The 19,238-nt window shown below is 43.1% G+C and overlaps 1 protein-coding gene across 3 annotated transcripts in view; it reads left to right on the forward strand.

Moving 5' to 3' along the window:
* Nucleotides 1-19,238, forward strand: part of THADA (THADA armadillo repeat containing) — a 365,800-nt gene that overhangs the window by 248,453 nt on the left and 98,109 nt on the right. For all 3 annotated transcript variants that reach the window (XM_017544862.2, XM_017544859.2, XM_017544860.2), the window contains exon 31: nucleotides 1,951-2,066. In XM_017544862.2, coding sequence (XP_017400351.1) covers nucleotides 1,951-2,066 — 116 coding nt within the window. The remainder of the gene's footprint in view (nucleotides 1-1,950; nucleotides 2,067-19,238) is intronic.

Genomic DNA, 19,238 nt, shown 5'->3' on the forward strand with positions numbered 1-19,238 from the left:
TTTTTGGTTCTAAATGAGAAGCATTTGAAAATCTCACAGGTTTCTTTACAAGTAAATTCCAAAGTCGTGTATTCTGCTGGTGTCTGCTGATTAATTGCGATCCTGTGACACCATGAAAAGCCCTGGTGGTTGGTTTTGTGCAGCTGTAGAGAAAAGTAAAGCAAAGCCCAGTGACTTTGCCAGCTCTTTCAGGACAGTGGGGATTCAGGCTGAGGGAGGTATTTTTTGCCTCTGGCAGTCACCACCTAAGAACAGAAGCTCCAGCCAGACCCATTGCTCCAGACTCCACGACAGGCGGTTTGGGTCCCTGCGGGGGGTGTGGTGAAGGCGCGACATTTGATCTGTTGCTTCTGAAATAACAGATCCATTATTAGAGAAAGCATTTTCAGTCTCCACACTGGGACTTGTGTGCACTCTCCTGTATAGTTACTTCTGTTCAGAAAAAAAATTATTTTGATTCTCTAAACAGAAGGTGCTTGGCATGTATTTGTTGTTGGTGATTGCAGACGTCTGACCCAGTAAAACCTGCCAACTCACCCATTTAGGGTCTGATGACTCTGGATTGATTTTATCTGGCTTTTTCTGTTTCTCATTACCCCCTTCTGTATCTAACTCTCAATTATTTCACTATTGTGAGCCCCTTGTTGACAGGAGAGAAAAGAAAATGTTGAATCTGGTTACATAGAAAGAATCATTCACAGCTCTAGAGGAGGATATAATAGGGAAAGAAAACAGATTTTATTAAAATAGACATTCAGAGTTCTTAGTGTGTTTATCTGTGCTTACTTTGCTGCACCCACCTCTTCCTCTTGATTTAGATAAGGGGGCTGGAGACTGAAGGATTTCTCTGACATGCATTTTCCTCCTAGGCGCTAGCCAAGGTCAAAAGATGTAATTTATGCCCTGTCCTCATTTTTTGTCTGCTATAGATTTGTACTCTCCTTGTGGATGTCATTGCTGAATCCAGTACATACATACATACATACATACATGCATGCATACATGCATACACACAGCTATACATGTGTAAGTGGGGCACATCTGCATTGCTGCGTTCACTCCTAACGTAGAAGGGAAGATCTGCTAAAAAAAAAAAAAAAAAAACCTAGTTGTAAACATCACTGCCCAGTATTTGCTAAGGCAAGAATTAGTTTGGCCTACTTCTTTAGCCAAGACTGTTCTAATGAACCCAGACATGTAAACCAGTTTAGACTCTCAAACAATTTATTTTTCTTTAAATCGAAGACGTTGACTTTAAAAGGTACATTTTGGCTGAGCACGGTGACTCATGCCTATAATCCCAGCACTTTGGGAGGCTGAGGCAGGCAGATCACAAGGTCAGGAGTTTGAGACCAGACTGACCAACATGGTGAAACCCTGTCTGTACTGAAAATTAAAAAATTAGCTGGGTGTGGTGGCTTGCACCTGTAATCCCAGCTACTCAGGAGGCTGAGGCAGGAGAATCACTTGAACCTGGGGGGCTGAGGTTGCAGTGAGCAGGTATCATGCCACTGCACTCCAGCCTGGGTGACAGAGCAACACTCTGTCTCAAAAAAAAAAAAGTAATAAAAAAAAAAATGAAAGGCACATTTTATTTTCACGAGACTGCTAACATAAAGATATTCGCTTTTATTTGCTGAAATCAATGTATAGGTTGTTTATAACTAAGAAACTCTTATAGCAAATGATTGTTGGGCCACAGTCATCAGTTTTGGGTACTGTGTGAGAAGCCTATAGCACAGGTATGGAATAAGGACTTGTTTTGCTCACCACAGCTACATCCTCCAAAACCAACATGGTTTTCTGAAAAGAGACCAGAGCTACGTTCTGCAGGTGTCTATTTTCTGACGGGAATATTTTGAGGAAACCTAAAAGAGAGGAACTGAGCATTTAGGAAAAATACATTTTCACAGCAGGATATTGTATTTTTTTTTTTCTTTTTTGGTTTAGGTTTTTCATTTGTTGCAAGCCTACTCAGACTCCAAACACAGAACGAATTCAGACTTCCAGCACGAACTGACTGACGTCACTCTTTGTACCAAAGCCAAACTCTGGCTGGCTAAGAGGTATGTTAAAATCCCACATGAGCAAGGAGTTATCAGGGGTTAGGAATACATTCGAGAATTGCTGTTTCTAGTTGTGGGGAGTTTTAAAAGTCACTGGCATGAATTTTCTAAACTTATTGGAGTATTTATCCTTTTAGAACTTTGGGTTGTGGTAAAGAAAGAAAAATATTTTCTCGACAATTTTTCTGAAACTGCTAAGTGACTGAGGGGCATGTAATATGGCTTTTTATCTGCCCACCAATCAGCTTGATTTTATTGAAACCTGCTCTGTGCCCAGTCCTGTGTTAGGTTATAAAAATGAACGGCAATAATTGACTAAATAATGTGGTACAAACTCTTAGGTGCCATGACAACTCAGAGATTAGAGATTGCTGTAGGCTTGAGCGGGCACTGAGGAACAGATAGGGTGTGAATAGCAAGAGGGGATAGAAGTGGCCATTCTTAGGTGGGTAGTAGGGTAGCTTGAGCAAACCAGGCAAAAAAGAGTAGAAACATATTTTTCATCCTTGCCATTGTTAGTTTATCCTGGAACTTAGAACATTTACTGTGTGAAAGTGGAAGAAGTAAAAAGAATTTATCCTTTAAGATACAAGGAGTCGTCCCTGTAATGCCACGTTCAAAATCTGTGTTGCAGGACTCTGGTAAGATAATGTTAACAGCAGAGGGCCCTGTAGGTCCTCTGCATGTTCCAGCAGAGTAGCTTCAGAAGAGGCACATGTTACCACCTGTCCTGCCATAGTGCACACATTTGATTAAGAGTCAGTATATTGGCCAGGTGTGGTGGTTCATGTCCTTAATCCCAGCACTTTGGGAGGCTGAGGCAGGAGGATTGCTTGAGCCCAGGAGTTCAAGAACAGCTTGAACAACACAGTGAGACCCCATCTCTACGAAACGACAACCACAGCAAAAATTAGCCAGCTATGTTGGTGCATGCCTATAGTCCCAACTACTTGGGAGGCTAAGGCAGGAGGATGGCTTGGGCCCAGGAGTTTAAAGCTATGGTGAGCTGTGATTGCACCACTATACTCCAGCCTGGGTGACCAGAGCAAGACCTTGTTTCAAAAATAAATAAAATTCTGATGCTTAAAGTTTGAGAAACAAGTTTTTTTTTTTTTTCTTAAGTATGTTGGCTGTCTAAAGTAGAAGCCTCTCTTTTTTATTATTCAAGAACTGTGCTTTTGATCACTGTTGTTGGGCTCCCTACCTTCTATGGCAAATCAAGTAATGGGTTGTGTGAGGCTCTCAAATCAGTTTAATTCAACAGAGCATTGTTGAGCACAGGCTACCTGCCAGCCTTTATAGGGACACAAAAATATAAAAGACCTAGTCCTGGCTTCAGGGACTTCCACGAAGTGAGAAAGATGTATAAATAAATAATTTTCGTCTGGTATATTAAGTGTTACAATGAATGTCTGTAGTAGGTTACAGCAGTAGCCCAGAACAGGGGTGAGGGAGGGCTGACATTGAACCAGCCATCAAGAGTGAACCAGAGTTTAACCAAGTGGCCAAGACATGTAGGGGAATTCCAGGCTTAGGTAATAGCATAGGCAATATGAAATGAAACATTAAGTTTGGAGAACCATAAGGAAGTTAGCCCTCTGGAACCTAAAGTATAAGGCACAAGTGGCAGAGAATGGGACTGAGGAAGGATGGCCAGGCCACAGAGTGAAAGCTCCTGAAAGAAACCTTTTGGTGAAGGAGCCAGTGGTGGATTTCCCAATGTGTGGATGTGTATGTCTTGATGATTGTCCCAGCATTAATCGCTCTGGACAGGGATATTGATGGAGAAATTATCTTGTGTCTGAAATGCCAATAAAGTTATTGGGAGCCTCTCATTTTTAGTGTGTTATCTGTTTTTGCTCCTCTTTTTTTGAGACAGGGTCATGCTTTGTCACCCAGCTTGGAGTGCAGTGGTGCTACCACAGCTCACTGTAGCCTGGACCTTCCGGGGTTCAGGTGATCCTCCTGCCTCAGTCCCCTGAGCAGCTGGGACTACAGGTACATGCTATTTATGCCCAGCTGTTTTTCGTGGGTTTTTTTTGGTAGAGAAGGAGTTTTGCCAGGTTGCCTAGGCTGGTCTCGAACTCTTAGGCTCAGGTGATCCACCTGCCTTGGCCTCCCAAAGTGTTGAGATTACAGGTGTGTGAGCCACTGCACCCAATCTGTTTTCTCCATTTTATTTAGAAAGTAGGAGTTGCCTACCCATAAAGTGTTTCCCCAAGTCTAGTACCATTTGCCTTCTGCATGGCTCTTAGCCTCCCAAAGATACATACCACATCAGTATCCCCAGCTGTTTGCCAGTTAATAGGCCACTTCTTCCTATCTGTTATTTTCGGGGATCAAGAAGTCAGGGCTCTCCAGAAATTATCCTCTGAAACCCTGCTTCTAGCCAAGACTGTCCCAAGTATCCTAACACTCCAGTTTTTAAAGTGCTGTGAGGAAGGAGTTTCTGCACCCTCAGCTTGCTACTTCTTCATGCATCTCATAGAAAGTCATTATCCACTGGCTTCCTGAGTCCATTACCTCTTGTTGGATGGGATGGAGCAGATGGAGTGGCAGACCAGCCATCGAGTGGACCTTCATGTTGGGCGGTGTCTGAAGATGGCTGACAAAGCTGCCGTCAGCTTCCTCTGTAGCTAAGAGGAAGAGAAATCTTCCTGGCCTTTTAAAAGCTGTCCTGTGGCCCCTACTGCTGTTTTACTAATTGGGCTTTCCATTCTCCTTCCCTCTGCTCCCCACCCTACTTCTGATTTTTCTCCATGATTTTCCAGCTCTGGAAGACAAAGGCATGAATCACTGCAATTTACTGGGTTTCCACCTTCCTTGCCCAGAATCTAGGAAAGCCACTTTTTCTGTTTCCAGTACAGTCAACTCTCTATTATCTAAGTGTGAACTTTCCACTTTGTGGGTGGTCTGTAAATGGTTCCTAGCACCAGGCTTCCTTTTGCTCCCCAGCACACTTTTACAAGTATTAATCAGGATGTGTTCAGAGCCTGGAATAGAGCTTGGAAGGAAAACATACTGCCGAAGCACAATGCATTCCAAAGCTATGTATCAGTTTTCCTATATTATCCACATCATTGACAGGAAAAGTTTCAGGTTCCTAAATAGCAAATATAGAACTGGGTATAAGCGATGAAGCCTCAGCATGTCACCTGCCTGCCCTGTCCCTGAGGTCCTCTTGTTCGGGGAGTTGTCTGTCTATACTAGTTAATTCCACGCTCAGATGAACCCCCTCTGGTCCTAGCGGTCCCTTCTCAGAACAGACCCCTGTCTTTATTTTCTCACCTGCCTTTCCCATGAAGATATTACAATGCACAGTATTCCAAATTCAGCTGCTGAAGAGGCTTTTTCATGTCCCTGGTAATTTACACATGAAAGAAGAATAAATGTTCCTTTGAGCCTACTAAGGATTTTCTGTATCTTTTGAATATAAGCTATGAAAAATTAATGTTATTGCAAAGAAAAAAAATGTTGGCTTAAATTTTAACACCAACACCCTTTTCCTTCTATAATTTATTTGATCATTAGCCTGAGTTTGTTCAGTCCCATAAGTACAAAAATGCTAGTGGATATGTATTTGTGCTTTTGTTCTCAAAGAAGGTTTTAAAAAGAATTCATTGGAGCTATTGGATAACCAATTCAGTTTGTAAATTTTGACTCTGAAATTAAGGGCACATAAAATGAAGACTTTTGTCATATATTTGTGTTTTGACTATGCAAGATTAATAGAGATTTATATGAGGTGATTAAGCAATAGCCATGGAGTTGTTAGGGAATTTTTGGTGATGAATGGTCAGCTGGCAACATGGCCTCAGGAAAGGACTGGGCTTCTGCTCTTACAGGCTGCTTTTCATTCCAAGATGTCAAAGCCTTAATGGAAAGCTCATTAATCCTTCAAGTCCTTTCCTTCCCCTTTTCCTCCACCCCTCCCTTCTTGATCCAGTTTACTGTCTCTCTCATGGGTTTAAGGCAGTTCACTACCTGCTGAAAGAAAACAAAACTGACCTAGACCAGAAATGAAATGAGAATAGGGGTCTAATAGGGGTCTGCTGCTGACCTGGAAAGGATGGCAGTGGGTATCATGAAAGAGGAATTTCCTAGTCTGACACTCATGCTAATTAGAAAAAAAAAATTTTTTTTGTTTAAGTTTTTTTTTTTCTTTTTAGAGATGAGGTCTCGCTGTGTTGCCTATGCTGGACTTGAACTCCTGGGCTCAAGCAGTCCTCCCACCACAGTCTCCCAAGTAAGCTGGGATTACAGACATGAGCCCATGGCCTGTTGCCCTTGCTATTTGCAGATTCCAGCTTGGCTGTCCCAGCTGGATTGCTTATTTACTTTGGCTGAAAGTTGTAATTAGAATTATATTAGGCTTAAATTTTTCAGAAATAAATTTGGTTATCTAGTGTCTCCTTCTTTGGTTATAAAAGGAAAAAAATAAGTGTGTTTGTATATGCTTGTATGTTGCATGTGTGTTTCTTTTAGCAAACTTAGTGAACTACATGCTAGTCAGGGCTGGGCCCTGTGGCTCATGCTTGTAATCCCAGCACTTTGGGAGGCCAAGGTGGGTGGATCAGTGAGGCCAGGAGTTTGAGACCACCCTGGCCAAATGGTGAGACCCAAATCTCTACTAAAAATACAAAAAAAATCAGCCAAGTGGTGGCACACACCTATAGTCCCATCTACTCGGGAGGCCAAGGCATGAGAATTGTTTGAACCTGGGAGGCGGAGTGAGCTGAGATTACACCACTGCACTCCAGCCTGCACGACAGAGAGACTCTGTCTCACTAAACAAATGAATGAATGAATGCATGCAGTGGATGTGATGACCAGAAATAAATATGTGCCCTACTAAAATTTTTTTCACCTTTTTTCCCTTCATTGTTGTATGCTATATGCTTATCACAGGAAATTCATCAGGTACAAAATTTGGAAGAGAGTAAAAGTCTGTTCTTACTACAGTCCTTAAATCACTAGTATTGGTTAAGAGTTGTATGTAATTCCTTCATCTTTTTTCTTATGCTTTTTTTTTTTGACCTTGTCAAGGTTATACTGTATATGTGAGTTATAGCTTCACTTTTTCGCTCAACACTATCTTGAGAGCATTTGTTATTTAAAACCCTTTATGATACTATGGAAAGCAGTATGATATTTCCTCAAAAAATTGAAAATAGAATTACTGTGTAATCTAACAATTCCACTTCTGAGTGCATACCCAAAAGATTTGAGAGCAGAGTCTCAAAGATGTATCCATGGTGGCATTACGCACAAAAGCTAAAACATGGAAACAGCCCAGTTATCCATTTATGAATGATGAATGGTTAAACAAAATGTGGTGTATACATATGCCAGAAGATTTCTTAGCCTGAAAAAGGAAGGAAATTCCAGCACATTGGAGAAATTATGCTAAGTGAAATGAGCCAATCACAAAAAAACAAATACTATGTGATTCTACTAATCAAAGTACAAAGAGTAGTCAAGACCTAGACATAGAAAGTAGAATAGTGGTTGCCAAGGGCTAGGGAGAGGAGGGAATGGGGAATTGTTTAATGGGTATAATATTTTAATTTTACAGGATGAAAAGGGTTCTGGAGGTTGGGTACAGTGGCTCATGCCTGTAATCGCAGCACTTTGGGAGGCTGAGGTAGACTGATCACTTGAGGCCAGGAGATTGAGACCAGCCTGGCCAATATGGTGAAATTCGTGTCTACTAAAAATACAAATATTAGCTGGGTGTGGTGGCACACACCTGTAGTCCCAGCTACTCAGGAGGTTGAGGCAGGAGAATTGCTTGAACCCAGGAGATGGAGGTTGCAGTGAGCCAAGATCGTGCCACTGCATTCCAACCTGGGCAACAGAGGAAGACTCTTTTGTCTCAAAAAAAAAAAAAAGTTCTGGTGATTGGTTGCACAACATCATGGCTGTGCTTAACACTACCAAACTGTACACTTAAAAATGGTTAAGATGGGGCTGGGTGCGGGTGGTTCATGCCTGTAATCTAAATGGCTGAGATTACACTTTGCAAGGCCAAGACTGGCAGATCACCTGAGGTCAGGAGTTCGAGACCAGCCTGGCCAACATGGTGAAACCTCGTCTCTATTAAAAATACAGAAAAATTAGCTGAGTATTGTGGCGGTCACCTGTAATCCCAGCTATTTGGGAGGCTGAGGCAAGAGAATTGCTTGAACCTGGAGTCAGAGGTTGTAGCGAGCCGAGATTGTGCCATTGCACTCCACCCTGAGCGACAGAACAAGACTCTGTCTCAAAATATATATATAAATATAAATAAATAAATGGTTAAGATGGTAAAGTTTATGTTATGTATATTTTACCATAATTTAAAACATTTTAGCAGAAAATGTTTGAAAGAAAACATACCCTATCACTCCTCTGAGGTTACTGCTGTCATGACTTTTTATGATCATTATTTCTTTGTTTTTCTTCCTAGTTTTGCCACCTGTGCATCTCTAAAAATAAAATACTTTTGTCAATTTTTGAATTAAGAACAAAAATCTTTGAAAACACCATTTTTGAAAGCCATATATTATTGTCACCTGAATAATTACTCATTAAATTTACCTGACCATTGCTCCACTGCTGGCATTCAGTTCGTTTCCCGTTTTTTAGTGTCACAGATGATGTTTCAGAGAAATCTTTGTGCATGAGAGAGTGTGTGTGTGTTTGTGTGTGTGTATGTGAATATGTGTGTGTATGAGTGTGTGTGATTGTGGGTTATTGCCTTAGGCTTGATTTCCAGAAGTGGAATAAATTGGTCAAGGACAAATGCAAAAAGTCGTGGTGTACACTGCCAGATTGTTTTCTTAAAAAGTCCATCTGCCTGCCAACAGTGCATGAGAGACCTCCACCAAAATTTTAACTAAGATAAAAAATTCAGTTGAGAAAGCTTTTACGTTTTGAATGCTTACTCTGTGCCATGCTTCCTATGAGGAGATTTGTAAATATTATTTCATTAACTCTTCTCAAAACTGCCTTAATACAAAAAAATCTTTTCTACAGTGAAAACAACTGGGGAGACAGACCCCATGTATGCCAGCCATTTTAGTTAGCATTTCAGCTTGGCATGAGCTAATAGATAAGTCCAATGGGTACAGATAGTTCTTCAGTTTTAACTTCCTATATTACCACACAGCAATTGCCCTGCGTTAGCACTTTGTTTTACCTTCTTTAGAAGGAGTCTTTCCCTGGGCCCTCGCTGGGGTGCTGCTCAGGAACTGGCCTGCTGTGCACTTTCAGCCAGAGGGCTCAGACTAATAGTGTGTTCGGATCAGTTGGCCATTGATGTGTTTTGTTTGACTTGTGCAGGATTTAAATTTCTTTTTGTTAATTATTTGCTGGCATTTTAAACTGAAGAAATTTCATAGTAAATCAAGATTCACAGGTTCTTTTGAAAAACGGGAAGATCTGGCTACACCAGGCTCAAATTCCCACGTGGCCACAATGGGCCAAAGCTAAATCCCAGCCACCCTCTCTTGATGGGTCTACTCTGTGCTTCTCCACGACCTCCGCCTGGCCGTATCTCTCATTAGGTTACCTCCGAGCTCCTGTGGAAACAGGAGTTTGTATCCCTTGCTATTGGCATTTGTTAAGTAGCAGACTGGCTGATGCTAGTTCTTAATGCACATGGCTGCATTTTAGAATAGTCTGGAGAGGTTTTAAATCCTATGATGCCAGACCCCACCCCCAGAGTTTCTGATTTAGGTATTTTAAGTTATGTCACTGGCCCTCAGAAGTACCATTTAAACCTGATACTGTGGTGTGGTTAATGGTTGAATGTTAACTGGGGGCTGAGCGTGGTGGCTCACGCCTATTATCTCAGCCACTTTGGGAGACCAAGGCAGATCACCTGAGGTCAGGAGTTTGAGACCAGCCTGGCCAAAATGGCGAAACCCCATCTCTGCTAAAATACAAAAATTAGCCAGGAGTGGTGGCATGAAAAAAAATTTTTTTGAGAGACAGGGTCTCACTGTGTCGGCCAGCCTGGAATGCAGTGGCGTGATCATAGCTCACTGCAGCCTTGAATTCCTGGGCTCAAGTGAGCCTCTCATCTCAGCTCCCAAGTAGCTGAGACTACAGGCATGTGCCACTGCACCTGGCTAACTTTTTTTAAGTAGAGACAGGCTCTTGCTCTGTTGCCTAAGCTGGTTTAGAACTTCTGGACTCAAGTGATCCTCCTGCCTTGGCCTCCCAAAGTGCTGGCATTACAGACATGAGCCACCACACTCAGCCTGGTTTTACTGAGTAGAAGCTTAAATAAAATATCCCTGTATCACCTCATTCAGCAGATACTTGTTGAGCCCTGCTGTATGCCAGGTGATATCAAATACAACAACTGTATATTAAAACCAGTACTTCAGTGTAAAGAGAGCAACAGAACAGACTCTTATCAAATAGAATCATTGACCTAGAATTTTAGAACTGGAAGGAATCATGAAGTTTATTGTATGAATACTCTCACCCTTGTATATGTGGAGTACTACAGCCCACAGAGGTTGGAGGATTTGTCCGTTTTCACACAGTTCACCAGAATTAACATCCTACCTGACAACTACTAACATTAGTTGAGGGCTTAGCTCCCAGCACCTTATTGAGCTCTATGTACTTCACCACACTGCCTCCATCTGTCCAGACAGTGCAGACAGTGTTTTTATGTGAGAGTTTTGAATGGCGGTAATTTAAGCATTCTAGAGAACAGTGCTTCTCAGAAAGAAAATGTGCATGTGAATCACCTGGGAATCCTGTTAAAATGAAGACTCTCATTCACTAGGTTTGGGTGGGCCCTCAAATCCTCCATTTTGACCAGGTCCCAGGGGACAGAGTACATACCTTGAAGAGCCAGGGTCAGAGAGCCAGGCTCTGTGATCATCTAGCTCCCCCGTTTGAAATACTCCTATCCCCATGCCCTCATTCTCAAGGGCTTGTGGCTGAGCTTAGAGCTGCAGGAGAGAGCTGAGGCTACTGAAGGGATCAGCCCAAGATTCTCTCCCTCCCCACTTGGGATGACCTGTGCTGAGGGGCTTCATGGCCCCAGGGCTCTCTGGGAAGTCCATACTCCCTTGTCTGGGCAGCCATCCCAGTGGCCTCAGTGCCTGGTGTGGGACCAGTGCTTTGTTGGCATGCAGTGTGTTTATCATTTTGAAAAATAACAGTCTGATACTCTGGTGAGAAAAACAGGCTCTCAGAAATACAAGACCATGTTCCAAAGTTACGAGGAAAGCAACCTTGGAAATAAATTTTTGCATAGAACAGTGCTGATGAGGGGACAAGATAGTAGAGGGAGCTAATGTTTGTTGAAAACCTACTCTATGGACCAGACCTAATGACTTGCTACCCCAAGTTAATTCTAATTCGCAAAAGTGATTAGCTGTATGATCCATCTACGTCCCTGTACTGCTTCCCTGTAAGTGCCCCTCACACCCCAAGCACCTCATCTGCACCTCATCTGTTTCTCGGTCTCCCTCGGCCATACACTTCAGTCAACTTTCTTGTCTCCTCTGTGACCCCCTTATCCACACTCCCAGCCATTCTCCCTTTCCTCTCTTACTTACTGGACCCCATTGAGCTGAGTGGTGTGCTCCTGGAGGGCCTGTGGATTTAAATGTGTAGGGAAAATACGCTTATAGAGACAAAACTGAGACTTTTGTGTGGCAATCCCAGTTTTTCCCTAGGGGGTGTGTGGCCAGCTGCAGAAGTTCTGGTTTAGGATTCTGTTTTGCTTTACAACAGCTGAAAACAGCATTTATTTTCTAACCACCAGATTTATTCACACAAGAGACTACACTTCCCAGGCAGAAATACTGGGGTTTAGGTCTGCTTCCATTTTCCCACTGTCAGTTCCTTCCCAAATCCCTCGTGGACTGGTCCACTCCCGAAGAAAGAGATCCTTCTTTCGCAATGACTCAAAAAGAGGCCACAGCCCTTTGCCACTGCCGCAGGTTGCTGTTTCACTTCCATGCCGTGGAAATGAATCCAGTCCAGGATGATGGTTAAAATATTCAGATGGTCATATGGCATTTTAAGGCTATCATTTGTGGTCCCTGCCAAAACTTTAAGGGAAGCAAGTTTTAACAGGGATGGCTAGCCACACAGCAAGTTTCCAGGCGTTGCTGGGGGTTATGTTTTGCTTTTTGGTTTGTTTCTTTTCTTTTTTCTTTCTTTCCTTTTTTTCTTTTAAAAAAGTATCCTTCCTTTTTTAATTTTAGAAAAAATTATTAGGAAAAAATGGAAGAGAGTGGTAACTGCTTTTCAATTGCTAGATTTTATTGGAAGAGAGAGGTTCTCATTAGGACCCCTCTTTAGTCCTCCAGCCCAGCCTATTCAAAGTCACCTGAGCCTCATGCAGATTTGAATGGCGAGAGAAATGCAGTTGGTGTATTTTAGATCCAAGCATGCTGACATATGTTTGCTTCCCTTCCAGACCTCTCAGGAATGTTTAAGGTCATGATATCTCCGGATGAGATCCTGTTTGTGTTTTTTAAATACAAAAAGAGACATTATCACATTTCAACCCAAGCCAATGGGACAAGATGCAAAACATTTTCTTCATGAAATATTCCTTTTAAAAATACAGCTTTAAGTTTTAAAGGAATAAGCTGTTTGAGCAGAAGTGAAGTTTGAAAATATATGAAGTATTTCTTGTTGACAGACTGAGCTTATGGAAACTAGTCTGGGTAAAAGCAGTGAGAAGTGATCAATATATTACACTGGGCCTTTGAGCAAGTTGCCCAAGATCAAAGCTTCTTCATACTGCAGCGAGAAATAAAAATAGTCCTTTTACGCAACTGCACACACACCAAGAATTCAACCCCCAACTGCTGATCCTTTCTACTTTTTAAATATAGAAATCTGCAGACCCAACCTGGAGATGGCAGTTAGCTCAATAGAGGGCTCAGAAATCTCTGTCTTGTAGCTGTTGGCTTATTGGGGTGTTGCTGTTGGAAGATTTGGACAATGTTGTCATTGCTTAGCTTGCAAGGGATTGCAGGTTTTAAGTGTCTTCAGCACATTCTCATAATATTATGTAAAGCCCTAATATAGTGGGTTATTTTTCTTTCTTTAGTGTGTAACATCTTCTGTCTTTTGGATAAATCAGTACTTTTGTTACCTTCATTAAGCCATTCCCAGTGAATTAGAGTCAATTCAGAGTCACAAATATTACAAGGCAATGTAGTAGGCACAGTGTGAAATATATGAATGAATGGTAATTGTTTCAGAAATCCCACAAGTAAGACAAGTATGGATTTAGTTAACTATAAACAAGATTGTGTCAATGCTAGAATGAGTCAAAGTGTGTTGTAGAAGCAGAGAAGGGAGAAATAAGTGCCAGCCTGTCAGGGTAGGAGTATCAAGGAAGTCTTCAGGAGGAGGGAGAAGTCTTTAAAGGATAGGTGAATTTAATCATTAGATAAGGTTAATTTTTTAGCATGGTGGCATGGGCCAGTAATCCCAGCTTCTTGGGAGGCTGAGGCACAAGAATTGTTTGAACCTGGGAGTTAGAGGTTGCAGTGAGCTGAGATAGTACCACTGCATGCCAGCCTGGTGACAGAGCAAGATTCTGTTTCCAATAAAAAAAAAAAAAAAAAAAAGATTGTCTCAGGTTGGAGACTGAGTAAAGTTATACTAGTATAGAACCTTTGTTGCCAATAAGTGGTGAAGGTCTCATTGCCCAAGTCCAAGAAAGGAATCTTAGTACAGTGCTCAGCATTGTGGGAATCTAGCGTGTGTGTGTGTGTGTGTGTGTGTGTGTGTGTGTGTGTGTGTATTATATAGTTATATATATATAATGGAGTCTGTTGTCAGAGTTTAGTTATGGTTGAATCTAAAAGAAAATCTAGACAGTGAAGCACATAGAAGTACCTACAGTAAGTACAAGAGTTCAGGAAAGAATGTGAACTGAGATAAGGAAGGTCTAAGAGGAGTTAGATATTTGAGAGTAGAGTATGATTTGGAAACACCAAAAAGTGGTGGGAAAAGAACACCTCAAGATGGCAGACACCGTGTGCAGTGGGACACTGGAGGGACTGCATATGATAGATCATGGGCCAGTGAGGAGACTAAGCTGAAGGAGAGGTGCTGTGCTGTAGAGAGCAGTGCAAGATTTGATAAGAGACCGGTTGTGGAAGCCCTCAGATGTCAGCCAGAGGAATATGGACTTGATCCTGGAGTTAAAAGGAAGTCGCAAGCTCTGGCTGACACTGGTAAGTAGGCTGCTATCTATATGCATATGAAATACACTGAATGCTTTAAATCTTTCCAACCTCCTTCAGTGGTCATCAGAGTTTCTAGTCTGTCTTCAGGATTAACAGAAATCTCTCTATCAGCAGTCCTTGTCACCTGGAAGCCCCTGTTGCCTGCCTACTAGTAATGGGAATAGAGATACTTGTATGCACTTGAGACCACATGGCTTTTGTCTTTCCAGCATTGCTAAGAATACCATAGAATCACAGAATTTATAACAGTAAAGGGAATTTAGAGATCATCTGATCTGGTGGAATTCTTTCTTCAAACAAGCTTATGTGGAAATTCAAGATATTGAAGACAGTAGAGATAGTTTCAATATGGTTTTAAGTTGGGGTGGGGGGCCTGGAGATCCACCTGTATGGCTTCCCTCCCATTGGTAGCCCCAGAAGAGACTAAGAGAAGCACCCTGACTCCCTGTTTCAAACAGTGATCTAATCTAAGCCAATATTTGTAGAAAAGGTAATTGATACGGGGGGCAGGCAGCTTCTCCCTATTTGAAAGATGTGGCTGTCTCAGAAGATGGCTCAAGTTAGGGATGTAAATAGCAAGTTTGTTTTTTGTCTCTTGACCTGCTTTCTTGCTCTCCTGGTGCCTGATCATCCTTGTGGAAAATTCTACAGCTCCATGTCCTTGGGCTGTGAGGGCCCTCTCTCAGGAGCTGCCCTCCATGGATAGGTCTTCATGCTCCAGACCTTCTTGCCATCAAAACTTAGCTGTTCTATATCCCTTTTCCTCAGAAACCCACTCTCAGCTGGCTGACTGTCCCTAAGTTTTAACACGTAAAAAAGCGAGTTTTTCTGGGTCACACAACTGGTTTCCAGGAGTGACCTGGTAGAGAAGTACTTTTAACTGAAGTCAGTAACTGATGCAGGCTTTATGGCAGTGTCCCAGCCTGGCAGGAGCACTTGTCTGCCATCATATTGAGCTACTCAGCCCTGATATGTTTGTCCCGTGCAGCCAGGCTTTCAGCCACCTCCACGAGGGCTGTAGGCAACATGAGCTGGTCTTACATGAATGGGCCAAGGGAGGATCTTGGAGAGAGGTCCTCCAATGTCTCACTATTCTTTCCTTCCCCTGGTGATGACCAGGCTTCCTCAGCAATTGGACTGGCCTGGGGCCTCTGGGAATAACACCTTCCCAGACAAGTTCAGGGGCTCACTCTAGGACTCCCTAAGCCAGAGGGGCCCTTACCCGTTGCAAGCTCTGCATTCCCGCGTAACCATAAGGAGAGTCACGTCTAGAGGCACTTGGTGAGTGGAAGCCTCTAGCCAGAAAACACAGTGCGCTGCCATTGAGGAGAGGCAGAGTATACTCAGGGGTAGTAGGTCCGGGGTCCAGCCCCTGCTGGACTACCGACCAGCAAGGTGCGTGGCCTATCATTTCTTCAGGCCTCAGTTTTCATCTGTAAAGTGGGAAGCTCTAAAATGAAGGTGTGAAAATGAAGAGAGCAAGGGAGGGCATAGTGAGTAATGGAAGTATAAACATAAAAGTGCTGAGAAGATGCAGGAAATGTCTACTGTCAAATAAGGAAGTCTCTATCAGCATAATTGCCATGCTGAAAACGTGCCTTTATGCTGGTCCTCACAGAAACTGCTGCACTTGGAGCCGTGCTTTTCACCAGACTGGCTACCGGGATACAGCACCAGTCTATGTGGTCTCTGATCGCTTGGCCCATTGACTCAGTTTTCACCTGATTGTGTTTGGGACACATAGATACAGTTTGTTGTTTAGAAAACCTTGATTCTATTCTTGGTTTCTGCCCTAATCTTGGGCTACTTTGTTGATTTGTAAAAATGGGAATAATAATATCTGTTTTCTTCCTTAAGAATTTTATAAAGATAAAATGAAATAAGAATATTTTTAAAGAGAAAACTTTTAATATAGTAAGATGTTGATGTTGTTATTATCACTACTACTATTTTTACCAGGGCTAATTTCCAAGTGTGTGCCTTGCCAAGTTCACATGACCGCGGTCCTGTTGGCAGTGCTGTTAGAAGTTCTCACCTTGTGATTTACATAGCTCCAGCAGCATCCGGAAGATCTTATTCACCTCACCTATTTATTCTTTCTTATGCTTTTAGAGAGAAAGTAAGGTTTGAAAAGACAGGGGACTTCTGTTAACATTCTGTATAAGAATTGAAGCTATATATCTTCCAAGCCCCAAACTGTACAATAAAAGTTTTCTTGGATACTACTTTTCTCCCATAATTCCTAGCACATAGCTTATTAAGTTATTAACCAGCAATTTCTCTGGCAGCATATTAAACTTTACTTTTAAACAAGTCACAGAGGGAGGGAAACACGCATCTCTCATAAAAGGAATAAAAAACATACACCCTCTAAAGCAGTTTCCCCAGGCTTTGAACAAACCCCAAGCCCCACACCAAGGTCTCTTTTTCATCATTCTCTGCACATAGCTTGAGTGTTAGTACAGTAATGAGAGCAAGATGCCTAATAGAAAGATGGAAAAATATGAGGATTCTGGAGGCTCCCTGGGGGCTCTCTGAAAAGGCAGGTGATTAATATTAGGAGGGAAAGGCAAAGCCATGGCATTGAAGTCTTGGGCTTCCTCCAGCAGCAGCATTCCTAAGGGAAACAGAGGAGGCTGTGGCTTTGGCCCTAACCTAAAAAGAGGACCCAAGTACCTACTGCAGACTGCTGGGGCCTTGCTGAATGCCTACCCAGAACCTTGGCAGAGTGGGTAAGACCTCTGCTTTCACAGATTACATTCCCCAGGACCAAAACCTGCTCTTCCAGAGAAAACCCATTGTGCTCTGAAGTACATGGCTGGACCTTTAGTCACTTTCTGGACAGACTCACAGTCTCTCACTTTGTGCGTGGTGACTCTGTAAGAATTCCCTATAAGTTGGTCAACCACCAGAGCAGGGCATGGAGGATGGCTTCACTTTAAAAGGAAAATCCAAGTAGGAGGGCTGTGGGGCCGCATATACATATGGCTGTGAGTATAAACACTCGCAAAGCTCCAGGCCAAGAAAGGCAGGATGGATGTCGGGGCATACCATAAAAATGCAGCTCTGCCATCACACCTCCCCCAGAGAGGGCAAGGTAAACGAGCAGTCCCTGGTAGCCAGCCAGGTCCTGCATGCTGCTGCCAGCTGGCCCTGCATGCTTAGCTAAACTCTCCATGCTACAGTGGGGGAAATAACTTGTTTAAATATATATATATTCTACAGTTCACCACTTTGCATTTTGCTTTAAACAGATACCTTATTGTTTCTCTATGAGTGCCACATGATGGTTACTTGGCTGTGGGGCATGGTAAAAAATTGGAAATCGGAATGGCAGAGGCGGATTCTTTTTATTTAATTTATACTTCCACATTTACATGACTTAATGTGGCCTCCATCAAAGAAGTACCGCCTAACTCCTATCCACAGGATATAACCAAATACAAAGAGAGGCAGTGTCTGGTCTGTGGACAGCTGTTACAGTGATGTGAACTGCCACGACTACAAAGATGACCAGTGGGATCTCTGGGAGAACAGAGAAAGGTCGACAAAATATCCTGGGTCGAGTCAGCCATTCAGCTTGTCCTTAGAGGTAGTTTTCTGGATAGTCAGGAAGGTAATCCTCTAGAAATAGAGGAGGGACTTTGAAGTAAGTTGGTTTTTAGGGGGGGTTGTTGTTGTTATTGCTGTTTGAGATAGGATCTCACTTTGTTGCCCAGGCTGGTCTTGAACTCCTGATCTCAAGCAGTCCTTCCATGTCAGGCTTCAGAGTAGCTGGGATTCTAGGCACCTGAGCCACCTACACCCAGCTTGAAGTGAATTTTGAATAAAGGGCATAGGGTGGCTGGACGTGTGTCAAGTGGAGGGATCTTAACAGGATGTGGAAACATGGTGTAGACTAATTTCCCCTTTCCCTCTTCCATTCATTTTTTTTTTAGATGGAGTCTCACTCTATTGCCCAGGTCAGAGTGCAGTGGTGCATTCTTGGCTCACCACAACCTCCACCCCCTCCCCCCAGGTTCAAGGGTTTCTCCTGCCTTAGCCTCCCGAGTAGCTGGGATTACAGGCGTGTGGCACCATGCCCAGCTAATTTTTGTATTTTTGGTAGAGATAGGGTTTCGCCATGTTGGCCAGGCTGGTCTCAAACTCCTGACCTCATGGTCCACCCACCTTGGCCTCCCAAAGTGTTAGGATTACAAACGTGGGCCACCGCACCTGGCCTCCCTCTCCCATTCTTCTATCCTCCACTCTCCTTCTCATCTGCCTTCTCTCCCTTTGCCCCTCACCCACTTTTCCTCTCAATCTGGTTTCTTTCTTTTCAGCCTGTTATGGGCCTGCTGGTTGTCCCTAGGATATTGCTTCATTAACTCCAGTTCTGGCTCCGTGGCAAGAAGCTTCTAATGCTTCTTGCTTCTTGTGTTTGAGAACAGAAGTGATCTGAGCTGGTTATATAGGAACTAAGAGAATTAGCCCAGGAGAGAGAGCCAAGATGGCTGATCACTAGTAGCTCGGGATTGTAGCTCCCAGTGAAAGCGCAGAGAAGGAGAGGGTGCCACACTTTCAGACGAATTTTTGTTGCTCACGCACCAGGAGATTCCCAGCGGAGGAGCCCCACGGGTCGCCAGCGCAACTCTTGTGGCCGGCGAGGTGGTTTTGCTGCTGCCTTGGTGCGGCGGTTCTTGGTGCAGAGTCAGAAAGGCACCATCAATCATAACGCCGCCGTTTTGGCTGGCGCAGTGGGTTGCTCAGATTTTAGCACTGGGAATCGACAAGTTGGACGTCCACTCAGAAACCCAATTATAAAGACGGTAATTATAAAGACCACAGATGGATAAATCTATAAAGAAGGGCAGAAAACAGCCTAAAAAGGCTGAGAATACCCAAAATCAGAACACCTCTCCCTCTACAGGGGATCACAGTTCCTCATCAGCAACAGAACAAGGCC

This window comes from Cebus imitator, unplaced genomic scaffold (assembly GCF_001604975.1).
Source record: "Cebus imitator isolate Cc_AM_T3 unplaced genomic scaffold, Cebus_imitator-1.0 Scaffold172, whole genome shotgun sequence".
Classification (NCBI taxonomy): domain Eukaryota; kingdom Metazoa; phylum Chordata; class Mammalia; order Primates; family Cebidae; genus Cebus; species Cebus imitator.